The sequence below is a fragment of the Asparagus officinalis genome, chromosome 10 (assembly GCF_001876935.1).
Source record: "Asparagus officinalis chromosome 10, Aspof.V1, whole genome shotgun sequence".
In the NCBI taxonomy this organism is placed as follows: Eukaryota; Viridiplantae; Streptophyta; class Magnoliopsida; order Asparagales; family Asparagaceae; genus Asparagus; species Asparagus officinalis.
Window position 1 is genome coordinate 338,876 of NC_033803.1, and position 24,220 is coordinate 363,095.

Consider the following 24,220-nt stretch of genomic DNA (forward strand, 5'->3'; position numbering starts at 1 on the left):
GCAGGGGTGCGATGTGAACGGAGCGTGGCCAATGAAAGGATAGGCTGTTTACTCTTGGACAGCAAACACCCAAGTGATCCGAGCATCCATCGCCACGCGTAACGCAGGACCCGCTCTCCATTCAAATCAGAAGAGACAGCTGAGCCGCTCCACAGTTCCAACAGGGTCACCGTCCCGTCAATCAACTGTTCCAAAAGTACAGAGCGCTGCCGCTAGATGCCCCGGGGAAACAAAAAAATGACCGTCATATCCTCGGACGGTACCAAATGACGAAATTAACCCCCAGCCATAATCTGACGAAACATGTAATTAATTCCAAAAGTTGGGCGACGGCCCAAACGACGCAATAGCGCCCATGGTCACGGCACGAGAGGAGAAAACGTAGGGGCACTTTGGTAAAAAGGAATCCATCATGATGGCGATTTTTTGAGGTAACCAGCTTTTTCTCTTTTACGAAGTTGTTGCTTTTGACAATCGCCCGAGTCCCGAGCCGGAGGAGACTGTGTGGGGACTGTTGCTTTGCTGTCTGAAAAATCAATTAGTAATAAAAAAATAACATTAATTGATATTGTTAACTTTAGTTTTTTAATAATATAAATGAGCAATTGAAAATTTTAACTAGAGAGGGGCAGAAGTTACTTGTAGGCTTGTAGCAGAGAGAAATTCTGCGGAGAGGAAAATATATTGGAAGGGCTCTTCGCTACTTCTGGGTATTGATAGAAAATATTTGAGAGAGAGAGAGAGAGAGAGAGGCAATAGCTGAAGAAAGAAAGAAAGAAGAAGATGGAGATGAGTTAGAGTAGAGGGGTAGTAAATAATAAATGGGAGAGAGGAGAGGAGGAGGCGATTGGAGAAGAAGAGAAGCCAACAAAAACCCACATCTCCATAATTTGAAATAAAAAAAAGGAAAAAAAATCTGCGGTTTTAGGATTTTAGATGAAGTGGATGCCCTTCAATTTTCGAGGAGGAGGAGGAGGAGGAGTCTTTGGAGGACAAATAAGCTATTGGACTGCAAACAGCAACAACAACAACAACAAGAGGAAGAGATCAGAGGTGGGGATAGTAGTAGAGCCTTGTTCTGTACTGGATCATAGACAAAGCCCAAGCCCAAGCCACACCAAACGCTCCTCTTCTCGCCGTGCACCGGAAGCTTCTCTTCCGAATCCGCCGGCGTGGCGGCGCTCTCCCCGAGAGCACCACCACACCACCAAACAACAAAGATGGACGACGGAAGGGAAGAGAAGAAAGAGGAGTGGGCCTCCGAGCTCGCAGCCGCGATCCTCAATCACATCCGGTCTCATCGCGCGCGCCGGCCGGCCGTGCGAACGAATGGGAGGCGCCGTCCTCCTCCGACGCACCGCCCCTCCGCCACCGCCGGTCTCCTGCGTCGCCGACTCCATGAGGGCCAAGACCTTGCCTCGCGGTGGAATAATGGCGACATCGACGAGCGACGAAGAATTGAAGCAACCCGCAAAACATTCGACTGAGCTCCTCATGGGCTGTCGATTCAGGATTTCACACTCGATCGACGAGCTCGTGTCGCTTCTTCCTCCTCTTCACATCAGCTCACCAACAGGCCTAACGCCAATCTTTTACAAGAAGAGCGCCCATCGATCATAAAACCCTCATCTTTAACCCTCGCTGACCACCTACGCTCTTCACCGCTCCCCCGCCGGCGCCGCCGCAATAAACCCTGATTTTCGCCTACCACTGCGGCGCGACCTCCGACGTTCCGGTCACCTCGCTAAGTTTCCATCCGAATCCAAAGCGCCACCACTCGATATCCCCCATCACCCACCAGCACCACCATCATCAGACCATCGTCGATCATCTCCTCAAAGCGTCGGAGTTCATCGACGCCGGCGACCCCTTCAGCGCGCGTGAGATATTGGCGCGGCTCAATCAATTGTTACCCCTTTCCCCTCTCGGCCTCAAACCTTTGCTTCGATCGGCATTCATCTTTAAAGATGTTCTCAACGTTCTCCTCACGAGCAATCAGCCCTCGGTCCCTGCGACTCCGGCCGATGTCGTGCTCAAGCTCGGCTCCTACAAGGCTTTCTCTGAAGTGTCTCCGTTGATCCACTTTGCAAACTTCACCTGCACGCAGACCCTGTTGGAGGAGGTCGGCGCCTTCGATAGAATCCACATTGTCGACTTCGATATCGGCGTCGGCGGCCATTGGTCCTCGTTCATTCAAGAACTCGCCCACCGTCGTCCCAATGCCGTGCCCTTCCTCAAGATTACAGCTTTCGTCTCCGTTGCGGCGTTTCATCCCCTCGAGCTCCATCTCACCCGCGAAAACCTGTCCCATTTTGCTGCAGAGCTCAACGTGCCCTTCGAGTTCTCGCTAATTGCCGTTGAGTCCTTCAACCCGAATGAGCTCCTTGCAGTTTCAACCCCCAACGAGGCCATCGCCGTCAACCTCCCCTTCGGATCCCATTACCCTCAGCCATTTCCGGCCCTCATCAAACTGGTGAAGCAGCTGAACCCGAAGGTTGTGGTCTCGGTGGATCAAGGCTGCGATCGCGGTGACGACCTCCCCTTCGCCCACCACCTCCTCCATGCGTTCCAAGCCTGCACGGTCCTGCTCGATTCCATCGACGCAGCGGGCACCAATGCTGATGTGGCGAACAAGATCGAGAGGTTCATAGTGCAGCCGAGGGCTGAATGGGCTGCTCTGGGCCGCCACCGCGCTGCTGGCGTGACGGGTCCATGGCGTGCGATGTTCGGGTCGGCTGGATTCGTGCCGTGGCAGTTTAGTAATTTTACAGAGACGCAGGCCGATTGTTTGTTGAAGAGGGTTCAGGTGAGGGGTTTTCACGTCGAGAAGAGGCAGGGGTCGCTGTTCCTCTACTGGCAGCGAGGGGAGCTGGGCTCGGTCTCATCCTGGAAATGCTGATGATTGAGGGGTCGCTGTTCCTCTACTGGCAGCGAGGGGAGCTGGGCTCGGTCTCATCCTGGAAATGCTGATGATTGCTGGGAGAACGCGGAGCGATTTCAGGCACGCTATCTTGTTACCTCTTAAGTAGTAGGATTAATTGTGCTGTGCTGTATTACATCACAGCGCTTTGTCTCGGTGCTCTAATTGTTCCTCTGCTTTTTTTTTTTTGGTGTTTCCCTTCTTCTTCTTGGAATTAAACTGTTGGCAGAAGACTAGCTAGTAGCGGTGGCGTTTAATCGTCTGTGATGTTTTTCATGTTTATGTCTTGTGGGTTAGGGTGATTGTACAACTTGAACAGATGCCGATGAATTTTAGCAGCCCATGACTTCCAATTTACCTCTGATTATGGCATTTGAAAAGGTTTGTGCATTTATTTTTTGTCGATTTTAGTCCCGTGTAGAATTTGAGCAGACCGACTAGTAACTTGTTCCATGTGTCGATTATGTACGTAGTACTTCATAATACGTCTCTTGAAGCGTACAACGTGTTAATATCTTGCAATGCTGGTGGAATTAGATAACACAAACGAAAGCAGAGGTTTTTGCACCGGAAATTTACATAGGTCAGCTAACTATAGTGGGGATTATACCATATAATAATAGTTGCAGAGAATTAGGGTTCGTATACAAAATGTGGTTCGGTTCAGACAAAATGAAGATTCGGGATTTTGATGGGTATTAGTGAGGCCGGGAACGTTTCATCTCTGTACGGTGCTCGGCCTTGGCGTATAAGCTACAGTTATCCACATGAACTTGTGGTCAAGGCTGTCAATATTCCAGTCCTCAGTACTTGCACCGGGTCAAACATTAGTTACTAGCAACAGTTATTCATATGGTCTCGTTTTCTCCACCTCGATCACCTCGGCAATACATGGATACTTTTTTATAATTATTCCACCATATTGTTACTCGATCATTTAGTTATTGCTCTCTCCTAGTTATTAGTGAATTATTCACGTCGTGTTAATGCTTGCTTCATCTTACACTTGTTATTGCGTATCATTTTCTTCGCATTTTTAAGGCTTGTTATGTTGCAATTATTGAAAGACAGTGACAATTTCGTTAGTCTCGTGTTGGTTGGACTCTGGGGGTTAGTTGAACTCGAGCGTTAAATTATGTAGACAATGGCTGACCTTTGCTTTTCCTTAATCCAAATAACCTAGGAGATTAGTATCTTTATGTCTCCTTTCAATGATTCAGGCACCAAATCTTCTTATGTTTTTTTGGCCATCGCTCTCACATTTAAAATGTCATCATCAATCACGCCCTCTACACAGTCGATGTTTGTTTATGGCCTTGTTAATTGCAAATGTACATTTGAAGTTGATCCAATGGTTGAAAGCTCAGCGATGCACCACCTACCGATGTGGGGCCCCAAGTCCACATGGGAAACGAGATGGATGGCTGTGATGCGGTGTGCTGCAAGATTTATACCAGACAAGCCTCTATTAATTAAAACCTTCATCAGCTTAATTAGAACTGAAATCACATGGCGTGTGCCTTTCCTTCACATGTTAGCTAGGCTTAATATTTCATTCCTCATCTCATCATATTCTGCACCCTGATTGTCCCCAAATCCGATTGATTAGTTTACATCTCTTTTTCTCAACTTGATCAGAACTTTGTTTGCTTTACGGGTTTCTTTACTTGAAGACAGCAGCAATCGGAGTGTTAATTTATTATATGCAAGTTTCTTAGGATTAGCTAGGATCTAAGGATTTGAGGTATAGTTTCAATCACTGATCTTTTTTGGTGTCAGACAAGTTGGCTTCTCTGAAATGCATAGCCAACTGTGTGATATCAGAGATTGAGGGAGATGCGTGAGACTTAGACGAGGGTGCGGGGCCTGGTGACCGTGATCGATCCAACGGTGATTTGATCGTCGATGTTGATCTCAGAGATACAAAATGGGTAGAGCAATTGTGTCCACAACCTGACCATGTGTCTGCTCTCTCATGGCCTTATTTTTGGTTTTGTATAGATTGAGGGTTTACCTTGAGGACCACTGCCGGCCGGTGATGGTGCTAGTTGTCATAAATGCAACTATGCTTACGTCCAAAGTTTGATTTGCCTGATTTTGGAAGAATATTGTTTTGTTGTGTTCGATTTGGATGAACCAAGCAAGAAGTGCCAAGATTTAAATAAGGTGAATGTTTGAAAACCCCAAAGGAACTCATAGGAGAGTGTCCAACGGACCCAGTTCCACAAATCCTTGGATCAGTAAAAACGGATAGATTTATAGGGAGTTTTCTTATTCGATTTTTGGACGACCATGTTAGTAAATGGACTCAGTCGGTCAGCAGTGGCCCGGGTCTATTGGAAAGTGTTATGACAAATTCTCTAGGATAAGCTAATATCAATCACACGATAGCACGAAAAATATCCTGAACATACAAACACATAGATATACGTGGTTCAGCTTGTAGCCTACGTCTACGAGTGAAGGAGGAGAAAATCTTTATTAATTGTGAGGAATACGAAGTGGAATCTCTCAATCCCAAACAACACCCCAAAATTCTCGTACAATCTCTCTAAATAAAAGGAACAAAAGAGAAGAATATCAAATAGGCTTTACAAAAGAACTTCTTAATTGGTGCTCTGAAGATTGATAAATCTAATTAGCTTGAAAGACTGTTCTTATATAGCCTTGAAGATCTCAGCTCTTTGCTACCTAAGGAATAAGAGTTCTAGTAGGAATAGAAGTCCACGTGTCCTAAAACCCAACAAGAGTCCAAGTAGGAATAAACCTCTAATATGATTGGTTTTGCAAAGTCTAATGTAAATCGAACTCTTGATCAAAGCAAACCAAGCTAAAAAAGGAATTCCCAAAGCAATATAGATTTGAGTATTTGAGGTAACTTATACTAGAAAGTTTTAACCGTAGCTACTAAATAACCCGACATGTTGTCTATGAAAGGAGGTCAAATGCAAAAGTTTTTCCTATGGTTGCTGAATAACCCCCTTGTTTATGGAAGGTGGATAACTGACATTTTAAACTTTTGGGGGTTGTCGCAAAAATGTTCATAGCTGCTTGAGGGGTATTGTTAATTTACCAAAACAAACCCTTAATTTTTCTATTAGTCATAGGATAATGTTGGGGAATTTCAGTCTCCCCGCCTACCACGATTTGCGCAACTCGGAAGCCAACTCCAATCAATAAGATAGAACAACCACAATTAAGAAAAAAGAACACCGAAATTTACGTGGTTTGGTCGACCAACTTCGACCTACGTCCACGGGGCAACAATACGAGAAATTCACTATGTATCAGGGAGAACTACAAGAGAAACTACTCAACTCTCGTCTCTCAATCTCTCAACCTCACATACATAATCAACTCTCATATTCTCTCCAAAGCCCACTCCTTGTAATCTTTTGCACGGATAAAGACTACGAAACCCTCTCTCTCATCTACTACATCTCTATTTTTTCTTCATGGTTTTTCCTCCACCAATAGAAGAATATATATAGGGAAACCAAAACCCTATCTTTAACCTAACTTTCTAATTAGAATAGGATTCAAACTCCTAATCATGATAAAACCCAAACTCCTAATCATGATAGAACTCAAACTCCTAATCATGATAGAACCCAAACTCCTAATCATGATAGAACTCTAACCCTATCTAATTCTCATGAAGTTACACAAAGAATCAAAGACAAAATCCCAACAATCTCGATCTTGGATTTGATTCGCAAACTCCCTTGAAGATATATATCATCGTCGTCTTGAAACTTTGTCTCTCTCGTTAGAGTCTTCTATTTCTTTCGTACTTCAAATCAGAACACATGCACTCCCAATTGGATGCCTTCATGATCCTCACTATCTTCTGCTTCGCCGTGACGCCTTCACCTCTCTTGTTGTCCTTATGCTCCACCTGCATCGCTCGTCTCGAATCATATCGGTGCACCTCTCCTACTCTACACTACGAGCTAGATGCCTTTATCTCCTCCATCACTTGGTTTGGACTGAATATGAGCGCTCACCATCTTCAAGTTCAACGCCACCATCTTCATCTCCATGTGTGTCACTCGGTCGTGCCCGCTTGCAAGCTCCACCTAATCTGGCACTGTCCTCCTCAAGTATACATACCAACCAACTCCTGCTCCTTATCTACCATCAGATTTGTCTTGCCGTTAAATAGCGGAATATCAAACTTCGGACCCGAAGAAGTCATCATCCTCTAACCACGATCAAAATAAAAATCAGTCCCTGTAGTGATTGAATTTGATAAAACCGATGCCAAAAACGAATTCAGTACGTCGAAAAACCCTATGAACAACTCTTGGATCACCAAAATTCGCCTCCAAATCCTTAATCGGTTAACAAATCAATCTGGATCGTCGGATCCTCACGTGAGCACTACCCGCCGCGCTACAGTGTTCTGCTACAGTCCTGCTGCTACAGTATTTTTCCCCCCCTTTTCCTTTTCATCTTGATTCTTGTAACGCCGATTTTTAATCTTGCACGACGTCGTCTTCTATCTTGCAAACTCGCTCCCGGATCCATCATCATCGCTCTGATACCACTTGTTGGGGAATTTCAGTCTCCCCGCCTACCACGATTTGCGCAACTAGGAAGCCAACCCCAATCAATAAGATAGAACAACCACAATCAAGAAAAAAGAACACCGAGATTTACGTGGTTTGGTCGACCAACTTCGACCTACGTCCACGGGGCAACAATACGAGAAATTCACTATATATCATGGAGAACTACAAGAGGAACCACTCAACTCGAGAAATTCACTATGTATCATGGAGAACTACAAGAGGAACCACTCAACTCTCGTCTCTCAATCTCTCAACCTCACATACATAATCAACTCTCATATTCTCTCCAAAGCCCACTCATTGTAATCTTTTGCACGGATAAAGACTACAAAACTCTCTCTCTTTCTCATCTACTACATATCTACTTTTTCTTCATGGTTTTTCCTCCACCAATAGAAGAATATATATATGGAAACCAAAACCCTATCTCTAGCCTAACTTCCTAATTAGAATAGGATTCAAACTCCTAATCATGATAGAACTCAAACTCCTAATCATGATAGAACCCAAACTCCTAATCATGATAGAACTCTAACCCTATCTAATTCTCATGAAGTTACACAAAGAATCAAAGACAATCCCAACAGATAACCCCATTCGATCAAGAAGCATTATCTTCTCTAGGGACTTAACTAATTTACTCAAATTCTTTTTGGCATCCAGATCCAGCGGTGACAGGAGGCAACATTATCAAAGTTCATGCTTTGTTTAACCATCTCGCATTCTTGGGGAATAATTAGCCAGTTTTTTTTAGAGGTTGGAACCGACAAGATTATGGATGCTTTCTCCTAAAGTTGGATTATTATTTGGGTCATGACACCTAGATTTCAGTTCTTTGGGGGGTAAAATTGGGTTAAGAAAAGCGCAAATCTTGATTAATTGTGGGGAAAACATCCAACTCGATCTGACTCAGTTTAATTATGGGCTTAATTAAATTTGTGGGTGGACACTTCATTACCAAAGCTATAACATCATTAGGTGATCTAGGGATGTTATCTTATATGTCAAATGTTTTGTTTTTGTTGCTAGAGTCGAACAATACATTTTGGATCTTTTACTTTTAGGTTTATCTAGCTCTTTTGCCACGGGCAATGCATGTCCTGTACAGAACTTAGCAATACCGAACTTGACAATTCTTAATTTCATCCTGGAAGTGTACAATATATCAATAAATAATTTCACTTTGGTAAATTTTCTCCTTTTCAACTATCATGGTAAAAATCAATGCATCATCTAGATAAATTATGGAGTTCAAATCGTATCAGAATAATCTACATGTGTTGATGTCAATTATTAAACATGTTCCTCAATCTTGTTTATATAGTTGGTTTTTAAGCAGAGGATCCAGTCTTGTGTAGGCTGTCTAAAAATCACAACAGATAGCTGACCCCCCATCAAACACTGATAATGAAAGTTATAATCTGACGACTTCCAGAAGGATATAATTTAAAAACTTTCACGTAAATCGTTGAAATTTAAAATCCGACGATCTTCACAACAACTGATGAAAGCTCCAATCAACAGCCTTCACAATTAACATCAGGAGTTACAATCTGACGGCTCTCACATTTTTAAGGAGCCAAGACGAAGATTACAAGATGACGGTCTTTGCAACGCTCCAGCAAAAGAGACCACAAATTGACGGTCTCTTCACATCAAAACGCAGAGGTCATCCCTGTGTTTCATCACCATCAAAACGCAGAGGTCATCCCTGTGTTACAACATCAAAACGCAGAGGTCATGTTAACGTTTCAGAGTCAAAACGTAGAGTTCATCCCCAGCACTCCAGTTAAAAACGTAGAGTTTGCGGACTCAAAACGCGGAGTTCATCTTAGCGTCCCAACTCTGCATTTTAGATTTACAACGCAGCGAGATCTGTGCGTTCAGCCACCAAAATAGGCCAAACTCTACGTTTTAAGTCTAAAACGCAGAGTTCGAGCTCTGAACGCTATTTTCAGCGTTTGACTCGTCCAAAGCACGAACTGAACGGTTTCAAAACCGTTTTCCCCCACGATTTGGGGAGCAGTTTAAGGGGGTGGTTACACCCCATTGAGCCCCACTTAGGAGTGACTTAAGGGGACAGTTATACCCTTTAATCCCTTATAAATTAGAGTAAATTCAACTGAGTTCGGATCTTTGGATCTTGGAGTATCTTGGAGATCTAGAGATCAGCTTCTTCGGATCATCTCCTCGGCAGCAGATCATCTTCGAGCTTCCGGCAGGAACAAAGTTATTGGAGCATTCCCTTGGCTTATTAACTGATTTTTCGATTCAAATCAACTCTTTTTCAAGAGTTTAAACTCGCTCTGAGTTATCAACTCGTTCAGAGTTTAACTCTTTTTCAAGAGTTTAAACTCGCTCTGAGTTATCAACTCGTTCAGAGTTTCAAACTTGCTTTGCAAGTTCTTCAACTCGTTCAGAGTTTCAAACTTGCTTTGCAAGTTCTCCACAACGTCAAATCGTGAGGAGAAGATATTGTTCTAGTGAATCAAGACGTCCGGATCGTCAACGGAGAGCAAACTCGACGTGAGCATTCGAGGGAGGCACTCCATCGTCACCTTGAAGAACCCAGAATTAAACAAAGGGGAGAATTCAGATTAATTCTCTTCTCTTTTGTAATCAGAAAATCAAAATTATAATTGAGATTGAGAGAGTTGTAAACATTCTTTTTCTGAGTCTGTCAGAGAGAATAAATCAAACACGGTTTTTTTTAAAATTTTTTTTTATTACAAATTTTCCACCAAACATCTTGCACATGAGCATTACATGAGCGGATCGGATCGAAGTTCGGATCTCTGACAGTTTTTTCCTCCGATGATCAAGTCAGTAATGAGCTAGAGTAGAGATGAATTATGGTGATAGTGTGTTTATTAGCAAGAGATTGCTTACGATATGCAGTAAACAACACCTCTTCTTTATAGCAGATTCTGGGGGGCAATTGTGTAACTTTGGCTGAGTCCAGGCAGGCGGCTTAGTCGGTGGATACTTTATAGGTATCGGTTGCAGATGAGATGAGTCATCTATGTGTTTAATATGATGATGACGAGAGAAACATGGTGCTGATGAAGTCGACGAGTCGTAAAAACTTTCGGGGTTAGAGCAATGATGTTTCTGACCATGCATTCAATGTGATGGTGGTTGACTATCAGCGGGGGACTCGAGGACAGACCGTCTTTCGTCTCGATCTCGCGAGAGGGTCGACAAATGACGTCATTCGTCTCTATCTTGCGACCGGGCCTATAAATGACACATTTTATTCGGCCATCTTGGATTTGAAAGTTCTCGACCCGACCTTGTAGGATGAAGAGTAGGGTTGATTCTAACAATGGGTTTCGAGTAAGGACGCCATTTGACTCGGCCCTTCTTGGGAAGGGTCTAGTGTAGACGTTGTTTGAGTCGTCATGCTTAGGGCAAAGACCATTTGACGTTTAGTCAGCATGAGACACGTGTCATCTCCTTAGGGAGGATTAATCATTAACCAATTTTGTGGTATAACAACATGCCAACAGAAAGTTCTAAATCGAACGTTAAGAAGGTACGAGCACAATTTGCAATTTGATTCTTTCAACCATTTTTTTGTATGAATCAGAACACTCCACTCACATCTAGTGTGTTCTGATGTAATTTGTATTCAAGATGCTGAAGTATTATGATTAACAGGAAAAGCTTAGCTTTGCATATGATATTTTTGCTTCTCTAGTAAAAAGTTTGAGTTAGCCTCATTTACAATGGAGCCTAGCTTCTGTAGCTACAAGCAAAAAAGGAACGGCAAAGCATTAGAGGTTTGTCTCCATCACTACCTCCCTTATTCAGCATCCGTACTTGGTGGTTAATTAATGCCTTAATTTATTCACCTCAACACAAGAAAGGAGATGCTTAGGCCAATCTAGCTAAGGTTAAGCGTTGGATGTCTCGACATCCAACGGTGGAAATGGACCTCCGAGATATCCCTAGACAGTACGTCGTGTATGATGTACTCTGGATTAAAAGCTCAAGAGGGGGTGGACCTAACTAGAGCCAGGACAGGAGATGGGTCTTCTTTGTAAAGGATTAATGATGCATGACTTTTTATAGTGTTCTTTACTAGACTAAGATAGGAGAGAGGGAAAAAGAGTTGGAGGGTAAGAGAGGAGAACAGGGCTTAATTTGTCAGCTCCGAGTACCCCCACTGGCTACATACATTGGATCCATGGTACTGCAAATGCAAATCATGGCACTTGGGTTAGACATAAGCATACTTACTACAAACATATCAAATAACAGTTGTACAAAATGCCAATGATATTTATTTTTTCTCAAAAGTACCAACATGTGTAATCCTTCTCCGATCTCAAGAACCATGCATATTAAAATTACAAAAAAATGTCATTAGATTGAGCATTTTAATTTTATGTTTTTTTTGAACAAAAAACAGGGGAGGAGTCAACTGTTCATGTACCTTTATATAGAGAAAAGGAATATGTACATGAAGGATACACGAGCGCATCCAAAGTGGTTATCACTAGAACAAGTGGTTTCTGAAGAACTTTCTTTCTATGTACATGCATGAAAATGAATAGAGGACCTTTGTCGTTATTCACCGCAAAGCTAGATACAGAGGGGCCAAAGTCAACCCCTTGCTCATATAAGGAAACCCAAAAAGTCTAGAGCTAACCACAACACGCACACAACACATAAAACTGTTGTGCGCGGCGGAAGCTTTCTAGGGCAACACGAACAATAACTCGAACTAAACCACAAATAATATGCAAACCACAATCACAGCAAGAACACACAATTTACGTGGTTCGGCAAGTTGCCTACGTCCACGGAGCAAGGAGGGGGGAGTTCTTTCTACTAGAAATCAAGAGAATACAAATAGGGTTACAAATCTCTCAGACCAAACCCTAAAACAAAGCTCTAGATCTCTCAAAGCTCTCTCACAATTTGATGCAATGATTCTCTCTCTTTGGCTGCTCAAATTCGTTCAACCCCTTCCCTAAACAAACATGTTTAGGTATATATAGAACTTACAAAACGAACCGGGTCGAAAACCTGGAAAAACTGATATCCGCTTCGTCGGTCGACCGGCCCGGTCGACCGCGATCAATTCCGGTCGACCGGCCCGGTCGACCGCGATCAATTCCGGTCGACCGTCGACCGAAACACCTGCGGTCGACTGGCCCGGTCGACCGACCTCCTTTCTGTCGCACAGTAAGCTTTGTACACGAATGCGGTCGACCGGACCGGTCGACCGCCGCCTGTTTTTCCTGATTCTGCTGCTGATGCTGAAATTCCTTCAATTCTCCACCTCGGCGAATGTTTCCATCAAAACTGAGCCGACACCAAACCATCCAATAGTTCCTCAACAGGTCCAGGAACAATACTCGAGCTGAAACACGATCTCCCCCCATCTTGATCAACTGATCAAACCGGCTGCATCTAAAGACTGCCTACGTATCCTCTTGCCCAAGGAATCAAGCCGAACGTAGTTCATACTAATGGCCTCCAAAGGCCTCAGCACTGAAGGATGTTCAAAAGCTTCAAACAATGACCAAATTTCACTCCTGAAACAACTTTGGTCAACATATCTGCAGGGTTGTCATTTGTGTGGACCTTCTCCAATATGACATCTCCATCATCCAAGACGTCCCGTACAAAGTGGAATCTGACGTCGATGTGCTTCGTGCGCGCATGATAAACCTGGTTCTTCGCCAAATAGATAGCCGACATACTATCACAATATATCCGAATAGTCTCCTGTGCAATCCCCAAGTCCTCCAATAATCCACGCAACCATAAAGCCTCCTTAATAGCTTCAGTAACTGCCATATACTCTGCCTCTGTAGTAGAGAGAGCCACTGTGGACTGAAGCGTGCAACGCCAACATACAGGTGCACCTGCCAATGTAAAAGCATAACCTGACGTAGACCGGCGTTTGTCAAGATCTCCAGCATAATCTGAATCCACATAACCAATACAAGCCTGCCCGTCCTTCTCATCCTTCTGAAACACTAAACCAACATCCACGGTGCCTCGAACATACCGTAGAATCCACTTCACGGCCTCCCAGTGACCCTTCCCGGGGTCATGCATGTATCTCGATACCATGCTCACGGCCTGTGACAAATCTGGCCTCGTACACACCATCGCATACATCAAGCTACCTACTGCACTAGCATATGGGACCTTCGACATATAATCTCTGTCCTCAACTGAAACAGGTGACATCAACGCTGAAAGCTTGAAGTGGGGAGCCAATGGTGTGCTAACTGCTTTTGCATTGCCATCAAAGCTGAATTTCTTCAACATCTTCTGCAAGTAACTCCTCTGTGTAAGCTTCAATTTCCCCTTCACCCTGTCTCGCTCGATCTCCATACCCAATATCTTCTTTGCCTCTCCAAGATCCTTCATCTCAAACTCGGATGATAACTCCTTTTTCAGCTTTCGAATAGCCGAAGAATTCCTGGAAGCAATAAGCATATCATCAACATATAAAAGCAAATATATGAGCTCACCATCCTGTAGCTTGTGCATATAAACACATGGGTCATATGGGCTCCTCGTGTACCCTCGGCCAATCATAAAGCCGTCGAATCTCTTATACCACTGTCTTGGTGACTGCTTCAAACCATAAAGAGACTTCTTCAGCTTACAAACCAAATTTTCCTTTCCTGCAGCTTTGAAACCCTGTGGTTGTGTCATGTAGATCTCCTCATCTAAATCACCGTGTAGAAAGGCTGTCTTCACATCCATCTGGACCAAATGCAAATCCAATTGTGCCACCAACGCCAATAAAATCCGAATCGACGAATGCTTCACAACGGGTAAAAATACCTCGTTGTAATCAATGCCCTCAAGCTGTGCATATCCCTTGGCAACTAATCTGGCTTTGAACCGAATGTCCCCAATAGAAGATCCCTCCTTCTTCGCATATACCCACTTGCAACCAATAGCTTTCTTACCCTTAGGTAGATGTGCAAGTGTCCAAGTGTCGTTCTTCTGAAGAGACCGCATCTCCTCCTCCATAGCTTCCCTCCACCTGATCGAATCGGGGCTAGACTCTGCCTCCCTGAATGTGGCTGGAACCATATCATCAACGACCTCCACTGATAATGCATATGCGACCATGACATCATTATACCTAGCTGGCCGACGAATCTCTCTCCTCGGTCTATCTGCTGCAATGGTCCTCTGAACATGACCCTGTTCCTGAGTCCCATAATCTACTGTATCCTGTATCTGCCCATCTGTCTTCTCATCTTCTCCCAGTGTCACCTCTGTAGGAGCCTCAATGGATACAGTGTTCTCTGGAGTGGGTGGAGTCACATCATCCTCCACCTGCTGCGATATTTCTCCTGTCTGGTCTCCCTTCACCTGCTGAGGGGTTCGAGGCCTCATCATGTACGCCTCATCAAATGTGACATCTCTGCTAATAACTATCTTCTTGTCCTGTGGATCCCATAACTTGAAGCCTTTGACTCCATCCCTAAATCCCACAAAGACTGCTTTCCTCGCTCTCGGATTTAATTTGCCATCACTGACATGATAATAAGCTGGACACCCGAATATCCGAAGCGACTCATAGTCACTAGCCACCGAACCAAACCAACGCTCCAAAGGAGTCTTCCCGTCTATCGCAGTGCACGGCAACCTGTTCACAAGATGGCTCGCATAAACCAACGCCTCGGCCCAAAAAGATCTAGGCAATCCACTCTGCGTCATCATACACCGCACCTTCTCCAGCAAGGTACGGTTCAATCTCTCAGCCACCCCGTTCTGTTGCGGTGTCTCTCGAACTGTGAAGTGTCTTCTAATGCCGTGATCCCGGCAAAACTGCAGAAACGGATCACTCTTGTACTCTCCACCGTTATCTGAACGTAGAGTCTTCACCTTTCTACCTGTCTGCAGCTCCACTTTCTTTTTCCACTCCACAAAAATATCCAGGACCTGATGTTTATGCTTCATCGGGTATACCCAATTCCTCCTGGAATAATCATCAATGAAAGTGACAAAATAGTTGGCCCCACCAAGAGATGTGTTCTTGGAAGGACCCCAAACGTCCGTGTGAATATAATCCAATGTACCTTGGGTGTTATGAACAGCGGTGCCGAACTTCACTCTAGTCTTCTTCCCAAGTACACAATGCTCACACAATTCCATCTTGCAGGTCTTAGCACCTTTCAATAGCCCCTGTTTAGCCAATGACTGTAGGGACTTATCTCCTGTGTGTCCAAGTCTCATGTGCCATAAGGTGGTAGTGTCCTCCTCTGTAGTGATAGAAGCTGCCAGACCCCCTGTAACTGTCTTGCCCTTCAAGTAGTATAGGTAGTTTTCCCTGACACCTCGCATCACCACCATAGAACCCTTCGTGACCTTCACTGTAGCATCCTCTAAGATCACTCGATATCCTGCTGCCTCCAAAGTCCCAAGAGAAATGATGTTCTTCGTCAACTGCGGCACGAACCTCACTTCCTTCAATTCCCTCACTACACCATCATGCATCCTGATCCGGACTGAACCAATACCACCAATAGGGCATACGTGATCATTACCCATAAGCACGACATCCCCTCTTTCCAGCTCCTCAAAGCTAGAAAACCACTCCCTCTTAGGGCAGATGTGATATGTAGCTCCCGAATCCATCATCCACTCCGTGGAATCCGCATAGCAAACCGACGGTAAAGCAGGGCATGAATAGCCTGAAGAATCTGAATCTGAATGCTCACCAATAGCTTTTGCAACATTCACTTCTGAAGCTTGTGCAGCTTTCCCCTTATTCTTTCCGGCTTTTTCTTTCCACTTTGGGCAGTCAATCTTCCAATGTCCTTCTTCTTTACAATACCGACATTGATTTCTACCAACACTCTTATAGGCACTCCTATTCTTTGACTTTGAGCGGTTAAACTGACGACGGTTTGGATCTCGGCCTCGAACTGCTAACGCATCTCCCGATGCCTTCTCGGAGGGTTCACCATCACTCTTCCTCAACTCATAGTTCACCAAAGCTGAGGTCACCTCCTTGTAGCTAACTGTAGTTCTTCCATTGATCATAGTGAGAACGAACGTACCATAATCATCTTCGGGCAACGAACACAGAAGTAGCATCGCCTTGTCTTCATCCTCAACTATAATATCAACATTGGCCATATCTGAAAGTAGCTTAGTGAAATTGTTGACATGCTCCCTGATGGAAACCCCTCTCTTCATCTTGAACTGGTAAAATCTCTTCTTCAAGTGAAGCCGATTCTCAATGCTCTTCGTAAGATATTTCTCATTGAGTGTTTCCCACATCTTCTTCGCCGACGTCTCGTTCATAACATCATAAATAAGATCCGGCGTCAAGCATGACCTAATAACACCACAAGCTCTACTGTTCATCTTTCTCCAAACCTTATCCTCCAACTCAGCGGGTTTCTCTTTTAACTCAAGAGTCTCCTCCAAATTCTGTGCATCCAAAGCATCCATCACCTGACACCTCCACAATCCAAAATTGATCTTGCCATCGAACTTCGGAACATCAATCTTCGTGTTATTGATGCTCAGACTCTGTATCGCCTTTGTTAGAGACGAACCTGACGTGCTTGCATCTCCCATGTTGTCGATCTAGCTCTGATACCAATTGTTGTGCGCGGCGGAAGCTTTCTAGGGCAACACGAACAATAACTCGAACTAAACCACAAATAATATGCAAACCACAATCACAGCAAGAACACACAATTTACGTGGTTCGGCAAGTTGTCTACGTCCACGGAGCAAGGAGGGGGGAGTTCTTTCTACTAGAAATCAAGCGAATACAAATAGGGTTACAAATCTCTCAGACCAAACCCTAAAACAAAGCTCTAGATCTCTCAAAGCTCTCTCACAATTTGATGCAATGATTCTCTCTCTTTGGCTGCTCAAATTCGTTCAACCCCTTCCCTAAACAAACAGGTTTAGGTATATATAGAACTTACAAAACGAACCGGGTCGAAAACCTGGAAAAACTGATATCCGCTTCGTCGGGCGACGGCCCGATCCAGCAGAAACCCCAAAAATCCAGAGAGACCGTCGGTCGACCGGGCCGGTCGACCGACCTCCTTCCAGACGCACAGGAAGCCTTGTGCACGAATGCGGTCGACCGGACCGGTCGACCGCCGCCTGTTTTTCCTGATTCTGCTGCTGATGCTGTAATTCCTTCAAAAACACCCTTTTAAAGTTTTATAATCTAACAAATATCATCAAATGGAGATTGACTGAGGATAGACGTTGGAGAAACGTGGTCACTTAGTATGTGTTGGAAAGTTCTAAATTTGGTTGTCATTCTCTGCGAAGCATCCATGAAAATGAAGAGAAGACCTTTGTCATCATTCACCGCAAATCATAGATACGTAGAGGGACGAAAGTCGGCCCCTTTGCTCATATAAGCAAACCAAAAAAGTCTAGCTAGAGCTAACCAACACACGTAAAACGCATATACAGCATCGTTTTTTTATAATTTTATAATATAGAAAAAATATCATCAGATGGAGATTGATAGACGTGTGAGAAACATGGTCACTTAAAATGTGTTGAAAAGTTCTAAATTTGGTCCCGGATTCACGCTATCCACGTAAGTACTCTCCATGCAAGAAAACAAGCCTAACACATGATGAATCCAAGCCCAAAAACCTCAAGGTCTCAAGTCCAACACACAAAAAACAAGAATAAACATCAAAGTTGATCTCTAATAAGTCCATAAACGAGCAAATGGAAGTTTTAATTAGGACCATTTGTCTGTGGTGCATGCTCGTGTGGTACAAAAAGCATTAGCCGTCCCTTTCCTCTTCTCCTTTAGCCCCTTTTTTCCCCACCCTTTTTTTTAAAGATGCACCTTTCTTCCTCCTTTCACTTCTCTTTCTACCCCAACACCACACGTATTCTCTCATAATTTATTTATCTTTTCCCTTGTTTTCAAGTCTCAAATGTACGTTTAATTAGGGGTGGGCGTGGAACCAACGCCAGCCTTCTTTCACCAAAAAAGGACGCACTCGAAACTCAAAAGCCACAAGAGATCAGATTGGAGCTAGCTAGGTCCCAAAGTTATCTTTCAACAATATTGTCAGCCTTCAAGACTCTCCTAGCTCTTTGCGGTCCTCTCGCAATCTTTTGGCCGGCCCTCGACCTTGGAATTAATATCGCTACAGCACTGTACAGCTAGCTGTAGCTCTACATCGATCGATCAGCTAGTTAATTGGGCCGAGCCAAGTTAGTGGGGGGATGACCCCACAAAGACCGTACCTAGCTAGGAGTTGCATGGCCGAACAAGGGGCTCTACGCCCCTATCGACACAACCTTTGCTTCTTGTTTTTTTTTCCATTTTTAAGATCAATATATACAGGCCGTACGTCAACTCAAACAGTTCATGATCACTGCTCTAGTCTAGTCCCTCTCACGGGCCGGCTTTAATTCTTTAGCACATGATCGAATGCATGAGCTCCTTGAGATTTGTCTTGTACCATTTGGTACGTGTCCTGTTCACTCTAGAGTACTCTAGTCGACCAATGCAGGCAAATTGCCAATGCTTAAATTTGTGAGGATCGATTGGAAGGAACAAATTAACATTTGTAGCTGTGGTGGGTCATTCTCTAAGTTATGTTAACCCTTTGCTTTCTCTATCTCTAGCCTCTTTTCGTTTTCTTCTGTGCATGCAGATAACTGATGAGGGTTGGGGTTGGATGTATTTTTGTTTCTTAATTTGAATAAGATCAACATTACTCTTGGCTTTCAACCTAGGATCAAGAGATTTTATGTTTCACAAACACTAGAACACTTTGTCACCAAACAAGGGCCAAGAGATGAATTTGTCCTTATATGTTGATGATAGAGTTGTCATCTCGCGAGGATATTTGTGGCTAGTCTCTCAACATCTACCATTTTAAGAGGCTCCAAATAGTTTGGTCTTTAGGCTTGGTGGTGGGCCCAGTTATGGCTATGTCATCCTATCATAATAACAGTGGCCGACCAAATTTACTGGGTCCATTTCTGATAGCAACAGGCCCATCTGGTTAGTAGGATTTAAATTAGGGCCCACTAAATAGAGCTGCTTCATTGACCGCTTGACCAAGTTACTCCAAATTTGACCTCATTGTGACCGGTTTACAATTCAAACCAAGAACAAATTGGGTTAATTACACTAACCAAATAAAATTTTCCATGAGATATACGTAGAAAAGACAAGATAGTTTGGCTAAAAAATAGCATGAAAGTTCTGTAGAAGGTTGAAATTGCCAATGGCTGAAAAATTTCTAATAAGGACGGAGCCCAATTCTAAAATAATCATATCCCAAGGCTGGGAGGGGTGGCAAGCTGGTCGACTCTGAGCCATACGATTTTTGACCGGACTCCTATGATATTGACTCGGTCTGGCTTCATCAAATATTCGGGTCAATTCATTTATTAAACAAATTATCCATATCTGATCAAAGTGATCCATTTATTGGTTTGATAATCAATGTAACTTATTTCAGGTACTTAACATAAATTTCATGGTTAAAGTTTTTATGGTTTTTATTATTCATAGATATTGTACAGTTTAGAAGGTTAGATATCTTCTGGATGTTCTTTGTAAATTTGAATTTTGTGGGTGTTTTTTATAAAATTTAAACTTCCATAATGTTTTCTACAAATATCACTTTTTCAGGGGATTTTTCTAATTTATAAATATTATACTCTTTGTAAGCTTTGAATTTTCAGGTTTTTTAATTTTGAATTCTTAGGGTCCTTTTCATTGTTTTTGAAGCTATTAGGGTGTTATTTGTAAATACCAAAATTTTCATGTTGTTATTTCTAAGTTATAGATTTTGTACGATTTGTAAATTTTGATATTTCTAGCATGTATTTTTGTAAAGTTTGACTTTCTGAGGGTGTGTTTTTCAACGTTAAAATTTTTAGGACGTATACTGCAAATTTTAAAATTCTCATGTTGTTATCTATGGGTCATAGATTTTGTAATTTTTAGGGCGTATACTGCAAATTTTAAAAATTTCAAGTTGTTATCTATGGGTCATAGATTTTGTAATGTTCCTAAGTTTTGATACTTATGCGGCATATTTCTATAAAACTTGACTTTTGGGGGGGTTTTCTTTCATTTTTAAAACTTTCAAGGAGTTTTTTGTAAATTTCAAAAATTTGACGTTGTTGTTTATCACTTATGGATTTTGTAATGTTTGTAAATTTGATGTTTTCGTGGCATGTTTCTGTAAAAGTTGGACTTTTTGAGCTTTTAGGCCATTTTTATGAATTTTAAAATTTTCATGATGTTATTTATAGCTTATAAATCTTATACCTTCTGTAGGTTTTGATATTTTTTGGGTGGGTTTTTGTAAAATTTTCATTTTTTTAGCATGTATTTTGTAATTTTTGAAATATTTAGGTTTTTTGCGAAACTCAAAACTTTTATCTCATTTTTGTAATTTATAAATTATAAAATTTTCACCGTTTGTATGTTTCAAAATTTTGTTTTTTTTTACTAATTTGTGCCTTTTTGCAACTTTTGAACAATCAGGGTGTTTTTTGTGAATTTTAAATTTTTTATGGCATTATTTATAAGTTATAGATTGTGTATTGCTTGTAGGTTTTGATTTTCCTATGGTGTGTTTTTATAAAAGTTGGCATATATAGGATACGTTTTTTACAACTTTTGAAACTATCAAGGTGTTTGATGTAAATTTTAAAATTTTGATAGTGTTATCTATAAGTTATAGTTTTGTGCTGTTTGTATCTTTTGATATATATATATATTGTGTGTTTTTGTAAATTTCAAAATTTTGAGGGTGTATTTTGTATTTTTTGAAAATTTAAGGTGTTTTTTTACAAAGTTTAAAATTTTCATAGTGTAATTTATAATTTATAGATTTTGTAGCGTTTTTTAAGTTTTGATATTTAAAAGGTTTTTTGATAAGTTTTGAACTTTTGAGGATGCTTGTTAATTTAGAACCTCTGTGTGTTTTTCGCAAATTGCAAACTATTCATGGTGTTGTATGTAATTTATGAATTTTATAGTGGTTTGTATGTATTGCTATTTTATGATTGTGTTTTTATAAATTTTAATGTTAAGTGTTGAATGATAAATGTGCTAAAGTTAAACGTTTGGAGGGTTGACGTTTACGACAAGATTAATAAATTTGTTCTTTGGATTGGCCCGTTTATGACCGGACCAATATATAATAATGACTCATACTCATTTATAAAGGGTTGGGTCAGATTGATCTAGCGGGTTGGGTCATAAATTGCCACTGTCCCAATCCCCCGCCATAGATCACAAGAGATTCAAAATTAAGTACCATGAAATTTAGAGTAGGCGAATGTTCGTTTGTGAAGCTGTTTTTCCCCCCTTTTACCTCTAGTCTGGATGATAATTGACACATGCCACCGTTTTGTTTTTTTGAAAACTTCATGCAAATCTTCAAATAGTTCATCTCGATATCCAAAGTTTGACACCAATAAGCAAATCAGAAAACAAGCTGTCGGCATCGACAATAAGGAAACCATAAATGATTCCTTCTCATCCCGTTTCGTCATTGAGGCGTTTGATTCGCATAAAAATGCGTCTCAAAACTCGGCAAATATAACACGAGTTTAACGGCTGCGAAAGTTAAAANAATTTAAAACCAAAAAAAAAAAAAAAAAAAACGAGAGATGCGTCACTCAATCGAATCAGTGGCGTCGAATTTCTATACTTCACTCGGCCCGTGGTCAAATTATAAAAACTCGGCTTGATCTTTTTCTTCTGCACGCGCAATTTGTTCATTGAACCAGCTATATATAATTACGAGAGATGCTCGAGCTCCTTGTACACGAAGCCTCTCCCCCTTTCTCTCCATTATCGGGAGAATAATTAAAATTTGGCCAAGAATCTACACGTGGAGAGGGAAAAGAGAACTTTTTTCCCTAAATAAAGACCCGCAGCACGAACTGATCTATGAATTTTAATACGACACGATCTGCATGGAAAAAGATTCAGGGATTGAAAGTTGGTCGCTGAAAATGGGCCCGATGTTAGGCAGGCTAAGGGTAGTAAAATAATTAATATGAAAAATTTCCAAGGTGATTGTCAGCTCATTATGAAATAGGAGGGGGACACCTCACATGTCCCCCATGTTGGTCTCATATTTTGGGTCTATGTAGCAAAACCCAATTAATAATAAGCATAGTGTACTCAAAGTCTGCCTGCCTAATGTTGGAATCCTCACATTAATAATAAGGATCTGATGGCTTCACTGAGGTGCAACCAAGTGCAAATGATGCTGGATGAGATCACTGAAATGCTGCCAATTGAAGTGGGTGCAATTGATGTTAGGATTCGAAGATAAACCATGATATATAATGACGATCGAGATTCGAGTACCAAGGAATCAAATGAAATGAAGCATGACAATTAGGCCCCGATGAGCGCTGGGAACTACGGTTTCGCCTTGTAATGGCATCTCATCAAGCATCAGATGCTCCTCCGGAGGGCAATTTCTTTTTCCATGCAGTCAAAGCGCGTGAACCTGACGCATCAAAAAAGAAGAAGGAAAAAAAAAACATTATTCGGTTAAAAGGAGGTCAAGAGACCAGTTCATCAATATCTACAGAAAATGATTAAGATCGCTAATTAAATATCGGTGATGACTGTGTTCTTGACGAGACATTAATGATTTTATCCTCCAGCATGCTGCTTCAAATTATGGTCTCGATTATACTAGATTAAAAAAGAGAGTAAAACATCAGAAAATTCCCTGTACATCTTATATGTCCCGGTTACTAGATTGAAAAAAGGGTAAATATCAGAAAACCCCGTGTACATGATATTCTGAAAGTTAACACGGGTTTTCTAATAATCGTCCAAAGTTAAGAGGGGTTTTATAATGATATTTAGTCTTAAAAGGAATTTCTTCCCCTAGGAACCATCCAATTTATAAATAAGAATGAATGTTCCTTAGATTATCAACGTCGTGAATATTGCATCCTAAAACATCAAATTAAGCAATGAAAATATGCAATTAGGAATTAAGTATGAATGAATAAAATAGAGGAATATAAAAGAATCAATCACCAATATCCTTCCCCGATGCGCGATTTCTTCTCCTGCCAGCCAATTTGAAAACGGATTTTCTTTTTAATCTCTCTCCCTTCCTTCTCGCCTTTTCCTGCTTATTAAGATCCTCGTTTTTGTTGGATCCAGCGAGCAGTTTTTGAGGCCTACAATATGCCCAAGCCCATGAAAGTTTCATAATACTGGGCCTTTTCTTTGAAATTGGAATACAGCTTCAACTATTTATGAGCTGTCTACTGGCCTACTATTATCTGCTTAAAAGGCCCAACCACCATTACCTAATGAAATTTCAAATCCATTGCTGCTGAAATTATTCCCACTCGAGGTAATATTCGCAATTTATTTTCGGTGGTACGCGCAACATAATCTTAGCCTTCGGTCAAAGAGAAGGGATATGATGGTGTAACTTCTGGTGAGCAGGGACGGAGCTCGACATTAACTTGGAGGTTTTTTTTTTTTTTTTTTTTTTTTTTTGGTGAGAAGAGGTTTTTTGTATTTCGCTTTCTCGTCTCATTTTTAATGACTTTTGGTATGTTTCGTTTAATCCTTGTTAATGGAAGGGCAGTGGGTTTCTTGAATTAAAAAGAGAGAGCGGGTGAAAAACACAGTTGTTCAGAAATCACTTTCGGCAATGTAAATAAAAGAGTAGAACGTACGTAGTCGCGACAGAATTAATGATGCGGTCAAATA

General features: G+C 41.9%; 1 protein-coding gene across 1 annotated transcript; it reads left to right on the top strand.

The window, feature by feature from the left end:
• LOC109825372 (scarecrow-like protein 6) lies at positions 1,718–3,310 on the top strand (the record flags this gene model as incomplete). The annotated part of the gene is made up of 2 exons (XM_020392229.1): positions 1,718–2,838; positions 2,910–3,310. Coding segments are annotated over 2 exons (1,182 nt in total), but the record flags the coding sequence as incomplete, so codon positions are not given.